The 10540-nt window shown below is 32.9% G+C and overlaps 1 protein-coding gene and 1 long non-coding RNA gene across 2 annotated transcripts in view; one reads left to right on the top strand and one right to left on the bottom strand.

Moving 5' to 3' along the window:
* Window positions 1-4819: 4819 nt before the first annotated feature.
* LOC130891112 (out at first protein) overlaps window positions 4820-10540 on the top strand; it is a 230257-nt gene continuing 224536 nt past the window's right edge. The window contains exon 1 of the mRNA XM_057795674.1: window positions 4820-5060. Within this exon, the coding sequence (XP_057651657.1) occupies window positions 4923-5060 (138 nt within the window). The 5' untranslated portion in view covers window positions 4820-4922. The remainder of the gene's footprint in view (window positions 5061-10540) is intronic.
* LOC130891117 (uncharacterized) lies at window positions 5275-8834 on the bottom strand. The gene is made up of 2 exons (XR_009058852.1): window positions 8641-8834; window positions 5275-8546 (listed from the first exon to the last, which is right to left on the bottom strand). It is a non-coding gene; the product is annotated as an uncharacterized LOC130891117 (long non-coding RNA).

The following is a 10540-nucleotide window of genomic DNA, read 5'->3' as shown; positions in this document are numbered from 1 at the left end:
TAACAACTACTTTTGTTTCTATTCTGTGAATATATTCAAAATAAATGATCCCCAATTCACCTCTGAAATATTTCGAAATTTAGTATTTCGAAAATGTATTCTGCCGTTCTTCAAAGGAGAAAACAATTACTTTCCTGGCTAATGCCTCGACGAATATTGAATTACATCTCTGAAGAACGTGATGTCAATTAATCTTTTTGTCGATATTAACATCCCGAATGACCCTCAATTACAAGGAGAGGTTTTTAACCACTAAGTAGTTTCGACGTTATTACGTCTTATCAGAGTGGTATAACAACTCTCGTTCGAGTTTGAGACCTGCACTGTAGATAGCGTCAAAGAGCGTCGCTATTTGGTTCATGTAATTAAACATTTCCCAGAGGATGAAGTGAATAGTAGAAATCATAATTTTGATAAAAGACGTTTCAATCGACAGTTATCTAGAGCAAATAATGTCTTCAGAATGTTGTAAGACGAAACTAACACTTAAGACAAGAAACAAAGGAGCCATCAGACTTATAATAATCTATACATTCACTACACCAAGAAAGAGGCGAAAACATACACTCAAAAGAGGTGTAGTGACAGCCAGGATGAGGAAAGATATCAAAGAAGAAAGAAGAAAGAAGAAGACGAAAAATAAATTTTATCCATTTATAAATCGATTTATACTTGAATGAAAACCCAAATCCTACAATAAATATTTTATAAAATTAATTGAATCTAAACTCGGAACTACCTACATAATTCCGATGTTATAACTTAGTTAGTTTTGTCAAACTAAACTGACTTGAATTCTTTATAAAATATCAATTTTATAACCAAATTTACCTATGTTTATGGTTATTAAAGTTTATGAAATATTTCAGGGTTTGAAATTGGTGGATAAAGATTCTTTCCTTTATGCGAAATTATAATTTATCACTGTTTAGCCCTCGTACTGTAATGTACTGGCATTCTCTGGTTTTCACTATTTCATCTTGGTAGTTTCATCTTTTCAATTCGAAATTACCTCGAAAAAGCTCTCTATTCAAATATTACTTCCCATAAAAACGTCATTTTGACCTTCCATAGTCAGAATAATAGTGAAGTTAATTCCGTAACAAACTTTCATTCACAGTCAACAGATTTTACCGAATAAAGCCATTATGATACAAAGTGAAAATGTTCATAATATCTACCCTTCCGGCTTGGCCTACAAATTCCTATTTTCTAAAATTACCATTATTTCCCTGGTTTATGAGCCATTAAAAGATTTATTAGTTAGAGTAAAAGGAAGAATACAGTAAAAAATGTTTTAGTACTAGTTTAACTTCGTTTTTGGGCAATTTGAGATGTTTCTATGGTCCGTTTCAAAATCGACACAGTCAGCAGTAAAAGAGATCAGTCATGTGATTTGAAAATACGTTTAATAAAACTGAAATGAAAAAGAAAATTGCAGATTTCGTGATATATTTTTTATGCAGAATAATTTGCAGTTGGTGAGGATGTGCTTACAGTCACAGGAACTTGATAAGTTCGGCAGACGGGACGACTTTCTGACGACATCAAATAGTAAGTAAGTTTCGTGTGGTTGATGCGAAGTCTTCTTATTGTCACAGCTTCTCTCCTATTCAAAAAGTTTAGGGAAATGTGAGAAGTAGATGGGTGGATGTGATGTAGTGCTGTAGTACTCTTGCTCCATGTATCGCGCCAAGATTATTTAATGAGAAAAACTTAGCTTTGCAATACGTTCCTATGCACGCATACTTCATGAAAAACAGCGAAGTTTGTAACTGAAATGCTATCTGTGGAGTTTATTATCTTAGGTTTGTTCTATGGTGTATAGACATGAGGAGAACCATCTCAGTGTATCAAAAAGTGTCCGTTGAAAGGTAGCAAATGAAGGTGGCGATTTAGTAGCAAATGGAAAGATTTTGAAAACAGCTCTAGATATTATTGGAGTAGGATAATAAATTGAATTCTTATTTGACCGTTTTAATAAAATTATTATTATAGAAATCTATTCGAAAATTGTATATTATCCCACGACGAGTTGAAACTATCTTTATATGGCAAAATACTCGAAATCATGAAAATTTCTACGTTTGAGTTTTTGGATACGATCTTTTCAACTAAAATATTTTCAAAGATAGGCGACTTCCCATTCTACCAAAAGTTGACTTTATTATTTTAAATAAAAAAACTTTTTGAGTTATTAATTTTTTTGTAAAAAATTTGACCATTGCAGACCCTTATAAACTTTTTTTACGAAGATATTCCTCAAAGATATGAAAATGGTAATTTTTTTAAATAGAACCACCCGGTTTTTTCTATTTTAATGCATTCAGGGATGAGCAATAAGGGAACGTCATGTATACTTTCCTATACCTGAATTTTATTTTGACCCGCCATTTACAGATAGTTTTAACTTGTCGTGGGACACCCTGTACATAACTACTGAATTCACATCATTTCCACTTGTTACACTAGCGCTATTTTGGTGAGTCTTCGAACAACAATTTGCAGATGGACACTTTTTCAATATATCTCCCATAATTCCTTACCTCTACCCTCCATAGCTTGTTCCAACCCATAAAAAAACCGTCCTTGGTACGGCGACGATTCTGTGCAATAAGGATTACACGTTCCAACCGGTCAGTATTGTTTTAACGGTAAGTGGATAACTCATATGATAAGAAGTAGCTAGTTTGGAAAAAAAAGAGAAGTTGAGATAAAAAAGATGAAATACAGATTTCATCGGATGTTTTCCAAAATAGAAATAAAAATTCAAAATATTTCATGGTACATTTTGTCACTACACATAAAAAGTATTGGCTAACGTTGGCAGCCTCAGAAGCCTTCATGGGTAGATAATAACTTTGGCTTCTTTAGATACAATATTTGCTTCGATAAGCTCGTTAAAACCTCCCTTTTCAAAGAATTTTAAATTTCTTACATCGGCAATATTAGGATCGATCATTATTGATAAAAATGAGTATAGGTGTAATGGTTGTAGGTGAAAGAGGAACTTGAAGAGGAAGATATAGTTGAAATAAGAAAAACACAAAAGATATGATCGCTAGGGCATCTGTGGAGAGCATTCGAGGACAAAGTAGATTTGTCAATGATACAGGGTCTCATCAAAGAGGTAGAAAAAGAAGGCATCTAACAAGATCAATATGGTTAAAAGGTGTATAGAATGACCTGAGTAGAAAGAAAACCAAGCGATGGACAGAAAAGAACTAGGAAATATTCGTATGAAGACTAAATATTGACAGTGTGGAATGAAGATAGGTCCACGCCACAAAAAGAATCTATAACTCTATTTATAGTGTTTCAAAATCAGATTTTCAACCCTTATCCTATATAACCTATTTGGCACAATGTTCTTCATCACTTTTTTAACTTCAGCTGTTTAAAAGTTATAAACTGATTACATAAATGAAAATATGAGTGTACACCCGATATATTTTTTATATTTATAAAAATATTATTTCATATGAAAATCCTCCTAACTTAAAAATATTTCAATTGTATACAAAAAAATTGATACGCCTATGGATTACGAATGCTTCATCATTTTATTACTCTCTGATTCATAAGAATAGACAATATGACTCTGAGAAATTTCCCACCTCAACCTGAAGATTGAGTGATTCTCACCAAAAATGTCATCCATATTAGTTTCTATTCGACAGTCGTTGTAAAGCAATAGCCCTATGCAATTGCGATTGTCTCATCATTCACGACCATAAAATTTTGGACAGCTGGATTCAAATGTGGCCCTATCAGTTTGACTAACGACGGACGTTCGTGACGACCTAAAACTGACTATTAGCAATGTCATTGATAAAGTCCACCAAATGTGCTAAAGAGATAGAAGAATTTATCGGTATATCAACAGAATGCATTTGCCATATATTGACTAAAGAATTATGCAAAAGACTTGTACGAAAATAAAAAGTAAATGAATTTTTATACCTAAAATTACTTACGCTACATACTTTTACTTGCTGTGACAAGCAACGATAAGTTTGAACTAGTTTCGTCTTGTCGCTCTGCTGCTATAACCGCTTTGGCGAGATTTTGTTTGCAGTGTGTCGTGGACACTGGATAAATGAAAAAAAAAATAAATTTTAAAGTTTAAAAACTGCCAAATGAATTCACGAAATATTAAAATGGTAATAGAATAGCAAAGAGAAATTGAATTTAAGTTAATTATGGAGTCTTACCACCTTCAAACCAGATGAAAATTTATTAAAAAAAATCAATCAATTCGAAAGCTCAGTAGAGAACTTGAAAGTGGAGATCCCTGGGGGACAACGACTTTCTTCTTGATTATGACAACTCTCTGTATAGTAAATCGGTTTTTATGTTTATAATTGACCAAATCAAATATTACTTAAATTAATTAATCGAGAAATGTGGTATGAAATTAATGTTGGAATTGAAATCTGTACAAATAAGGGTCGTTACGAAATACGTTGAATTTTAGATAGAAGAGTTTGTTTATCCAATATGCGATAGAAATAAATTCCACTTTCCATAAAACCGTGTTCAATAAGAGTTTAATATACTTATTTTAGAATCATATTCTTGTCCCATATCAAAAGTAATGATTCATCATCATGTACAATAAATTAGAATATATGGAATAGACATGTCTCATTGGATGTATTTACTTAATACTAATAGAACTATGTAATTTACTATTCCTAATAAACCTTGGTAATTGGAACCTAATTGAGAGAAGGCTCATTCTAATGTTCGACATCCCCAACGAAGCGCCTATGGAATCGATATACTGAAATCCACATGTTGATGATTTTGCGCAGATGAGAAGAGCTCTGTGAGCGCGTGTGAGTTGCCTATCCGTTCTTGAACTTGACGCATTGTATGTGTACGTCGCAGCAGTGGTATGACGGTTTGCGATAAGTAAAATGTCAAAACGTTCCGATAAAACCCATAATATGTACGAAAAGACGAAATTATTTACTCTTTTAACCTTTCTCGTGGTGTGGTTGTGTTTAATGGTGGATTACACAGACACTCAGCTGGTAATCAATGTTAGAAATCAGGTGAGTTAATTAAAACATGTATTGTAACCTATATGTTTAGTATTTACAAATATTTTGTTTACATTTTTTGTTTATTCTTTGATTCCCAGTAATCAAAGTAGTAATGAAGTCTGTTTATTCAGGTATTATTTAGATACAGGTTTTGATAATTATTACAATTACAATCTTTCATACTTGTTTTATTAACTAATCGAAAAATCGTGTTATGCTAATGTTTTTATACTAATATATTTTAATGTAACCTTTAAAGAGAGTAAGTGATATATCAATTAAATATTGGTATTACATTTATCAAATTAAGGGTTTTTTATTACTTAATTAATTAAATATTTCGGATTAATTGGATATTTAGAGCTGCAGCTAATATTTTAGTATTTTTTTCTTTCTTGAAAAAAATAAGATATGAAATGTTTTTGGTTTATTACCTATAAAGTATTAGAATTATTATTTTATTTTACTAAGTCTTAGATTAATAAATTTCTTTTAGAATAAAATTCAAATGATGGTAGCTGGAGTTGATGAATTCACTCATTGAAAACTTCGAGAAAAAAATGAATTTATTAATTTTTATCAGAATGTTGATAAACCCATTTTATGAAGCGTACGAGAGGTTTACGATACGAGGTTTACATAATTGATCTCGAAAACGGCTTCATAATTTTTATAAATTTTAGATAGTGAAGGTTTTGAAATTTGGCCTTTACAATGTTGGGATTTACATTGTTGTCAGATTTTTTTGTTTTTAATGATAGTACCTGCTTTTTTAATATAATGTTACATTTAACTACTTGTAATAATATTTGCAATATCTCCACCGAAGTTACAATTATATTTTAAAATGGCTCTAACTGCAATCATAACAATTAATGTTGATATATATTAAAAGTTACCATGGATTTGATGAAGGAGGAAGTAAGATTTTAATGTTTCGGTCAGATCGAACTAATTTGTTTAAATAAGGCAATGTTTTAGAATGAAGCCAATTTTTCATATTAATTGAAACGTAAATCGTCATAATTGTAGATTCCTGGTCACGTAAAACTTGTCTTTGGATGACACAATCCCATAACCAATAGGCACAGAAAATTAATGTATGTGCTGGAATAGTAGGCGACAAACTAATTGGTCCATCATATTTAAATTTATTGTTGGCTTTGTTATATCCCAATCCAAGTAAGTATTTTCTTTTGCGATTTAATTTAGAAATTCCGTTATTTGAAACTTTTAGGCGATAATAACAAGATGAAGCCCCACCACACTATGAAACATAGGTACTATTACCTGTGGAAGGATTTAAAAAAACATGCCAATATTTAGGAATTGCTATTAAGGAAAAAATGAAGCATTCAAGGATGTTATGTATTGGAATGTTTCAAAAATTACATGGATTTTAGTATTTAAGTACTTTATGTTGCTTAAAGCTCCCAATTTGCTCGCTACTCAAATGGTTTTTTTTTACCATGATATGAACAAACATCTAGTGGCTTCAGATTTTCTGTAAACTTATTTTAATTAAAAAAAACATTTAGCATGGGTTTGGTGTATACTAATATCTTAACCTTGTTATGAAATTTATTTAATGATATACAATATTAAAAATTGTACAAATTAAACTAGTTTATTCTATCAATACCATCTTATTGTATTCTAATTTCAGTGGAGATATTGCAAATGTAGCTATAATTATGACTATTAGCTGTATGGAATATTATACAATATAAATTCAGAATCTTCATGACAAACCCTTACAAACCAAAAGTTTGAAAAAATCTTTATAGTCACTTCTTAGATAACTGACGATTTGATACTCGTACCCCACTCTGTATAAACACCTATAATTTAACTCCCACAATAATTTATAAATTCCTTATCAGATGCAATAATCCAAAATCAAAAGACCAATCTATAGAGCAGCAATTGATTAATTATTTAGCGCCGTCCACTTCTAGTATTAATTCATTTATACAGTGATTAATTACAAAACCAAGCCTATTAAATCATTGAATAGAAATCTTGTATTTTTTATCTGTTAGCTAATTAATACAAGTTATATGAAATACAATCTGTAAATTCCTATTAAAAGAAGTGAGTTTAAAGAATAGGCGAAATTGAAAATTTATTATTCTTCTTTTACTAATAGTAGGAGAGCTGGATAGGCAAATTTTAGGTGGGTATTCGAGGCAAGCTGAAACTGAAATCTTGTTATATAGCTCTCCTATTATACTTCAATATGGAACTGTCCACCTGGCTGGTGAGTAGCGGAGCTATATCAACCCCTGTTGTGTATCACGCAAATTATAGACTTAGCAAAAACTTTAGACCGATGGTGTAATTTAAGATACGAAATATCAATTCCTGCGACTGTTAATTGAGGGCAAGATCGAAGGCCGCAGAGAGATCGGAAGAAGGAAAATGTTTAAGCTGTGAAATATCAGGCACTGGACAGGCCTAAACGATATACAATCGTCAATAGTGAAGAAATATAGAAATAATGGAAAATTAATGGATTATATATAATCATTAATGGATTACATTATAGTCCGAGAGCTGGCAGCAAATCTGGTTAAATAACGAGACTGCGCGCCTACAGGGCGCCATAGACGAGTGGGGTGAAAAACGATTAGTGCGTTGGGTATCTAGATATCTTGTCTATGCACGTCACAAAACACGTTTCCTTCACTATTATAGTATTTGTGCAGTAGCGGTTTGAAACGAACATGTTTTTTTCAAGTGCTGAAAAACAGGAGCAACGTATCAATCTCAAATTTCTCGTTAAATTAAAAAAAATTCCGACTGAATGCTATAAATTGTTGCAAGAGGCCTATGGGGACAATTCTCTATCTCGTGTGCGTGTTTTTGAGTGGAGTAAGCTCTTTAGTGAGGGTCGAGAGAGCAAATCAAAATTCAAGGCAATATTGATCGTTTTTTTCGACATTAACGGTATTGTGATGACTAAATAGGTTCTAAATGTTCAAACTGTCAACCAGACTTACCATTTGTCAGTTTTGTCAACACTGCGAGAACGAGTTCGTAAAAAACGGCCCGATTTTGCACCAGGACAACGCACATACTGATAACGCAATATCTGTGGAACAGTATTTGGCCAGTAAGCGCACTCCAGTGCTCGAAAACCCGCCGTACTCACCAGATTCGTCACCATGCGACTTTTTTCGTTTCCGAACATAAAATCTGCTTTGAAAGCGACCCGATTTGAGACGATGGAAGAGGTAAAGCAAAAAACGGCAGAGCTCTTGAAGGCACTCACCAAAGAAGACTTCCAGCACTGTTTCGATCAATGGAAAAATCGTATGTAACGTTGTGTGGTGAGGGGAGGGGAGCCTTCGAATGTAGAATAATTTTTATAATCAAATCCTCTTTCGTAGTTTCGTTTTTCAATAGCCAGACCTCGTAGCTTTCCTATTATATCCCAATATGGAACTACAGACCTGGCTGGTGAGTAGTGGGGCTAAATCAACCCCTAAATTTCTGAAAATAGTATAGATGATATTAACATCTATAGATCCAAAAAAAAATTTTTTTATGACAGGCACATTCTTATATCATCAATAAGAGTTATTACCTTTTTATTCTTCATTCGGCGCCTTTAAGTAAAAAGTCAGCCCCCGAGTCTATTTTATCTAATCCACAAAAAACAAAATGGCAATTGTAACAAAGTAAATTTTCTGTACCACGTCGTCTTATCGTTGACCTGAATATTCTTACATACACTCTCTTTTTAATTTCATTAAACGAGTCAGGTCACGCTTCTAGTTAAGGATCCTGGCTATGTTTCGCAAAGATAAGGTACGTCTGTTGTCGTATTAGTTGATCATTTTCTTTATTAACTCGGTTACTCCAACGAAGCGTTTTATCTGCTCTTTTCCACACACACCACATCAAGCGTGCACGTACACAGAACAAGCCGGTTTTCAAATATTTTTTTCCGTTTCTTTATTGATCTGAATGATGATAAGGATGTTTCTGATCGGTATCAGTCTAATAAAGCCAACGTCATCAAAAACCACAGTAAAGAGAATGTCGATAAGGAAAATTTAAATACAATGAACCTTTTCACTACTACAAGTGCGTCCTTACTCAAATAAATGCGAAAAATATTTCATTTCCTTTTTATAGACATCTCGGAAAAGTCGTAACGTATCAGAAAAATGCACATTTTGGATCCTATTTATAGGCATCCTTAATTTACAAGTCAAGAACATCCTCTGTCGAGCGCATTCTAAAGGCTCTCTGTATAGGTCCTGGTGAGAGGATGCAATAGAAGTGCTTGTTATCCACACTCTCAATTTCTTCAGTTGTTCGCTACGTATAGTTATTATGCAGTACTTAATAGAAAAGTGAGTGATCACGAGTGTGTGTTTTTTTTTTGCCTTATTTCACACCCTCACGTCCTTTGAATCGGGCCTGGAAAGTAAACACGAAGCGGAGTGACGGGAGATACGAACGCATTTTCTACACTTTCCCACTTGTGATTCCTCGTGAAGTTTTGCTTTAGATTCTTGCGAGGTACCTGCTAGAGGCTCTCAACACAAGTCTTGATTCAGTTGCCGGCTCCGTCCACCACAAAATGGAGGTAATTCAAGTGAATGCGTTAGCTACTCCATGTGCCTACCAAAATTATAATGTCGATGTACATACATTTATTTACTTATTCGACACCACACATCATTAACTTTATTTTTATCCTTGTCACAAGGATTTTTTAGATTCCAAATGGTTAGTTTCATTTGGTATAATTCCGTAAAAGTGTGTGCACAAATCGATACTCCACTCCACCAAAATTTACGTTATGCGTTACATGCAGTCAACAGCAAAATAAGCAAGAGCGAAAGTGTGGTTGATTTGACCACCTCCTTGCGTCCTTTAATACGGGCTGCATAAACCGCCAAGAAGCGGAGTGAAAGCGATTAAAAACGAGGATAATCACTGTTTTGCAGTCGCATATCCTCGTGTAACCTCCTGGAGAATATGGATAGGGCTTTAGAAGATGTGGAGAAAGAAGAACTCAAATGTCGAGTAAAAATAATTGATGTTGCGTTTAAACAACATAAGGAGTACCTATGTATGGATACAGTTTTCATTAAAAGTTAACCTTTGTAATACTATCAACTCACTCTGTAGGTTTATTTAAAATGGCTATTTACGTATTCATCGTTTATCTATTTTCAATTATGCTTATACAATTTTATAGGATTTATATAATTGTATTGAAAATTTAAATGAATTATATTTGAAAATAGGAAAGAGCTTATTAAATTTGTACACGTTATCTGTAATCTGTAATATATAGAGTATGCTTTATTCGATTGGTATTATGATGCAAAATGATTTGACGTTTTTATTTGGTTTATTTCGAATTTCCGTAAACTTTTGGCTACCGAATGTTCTTATACTTCAATGAATTGAGGATTTTTGAATTTCGGAAGGTTGCAATTACCACATAACCGGTTCTCGAGAAGAAA

The sequence above is a fragment of the Diorhabda carinulata genome, chromosome 3, assembly GCF_026250575.1.
Source record: "Diorhabda carinulata isolate Delta chromosome 3, icDioCari1.1, whole genome shotgun sequence".
NCBI lineage: Eukaryota > Metazoa > Arthropoda > Insecta > Coleoptera > Chrysomelidae > Diorhabda > Diorhabda carinulata.
Note: the sequence above shows the minus strand (reverse complement) of the source record. Positions and strands in the feature narration are given on the sequence as shown.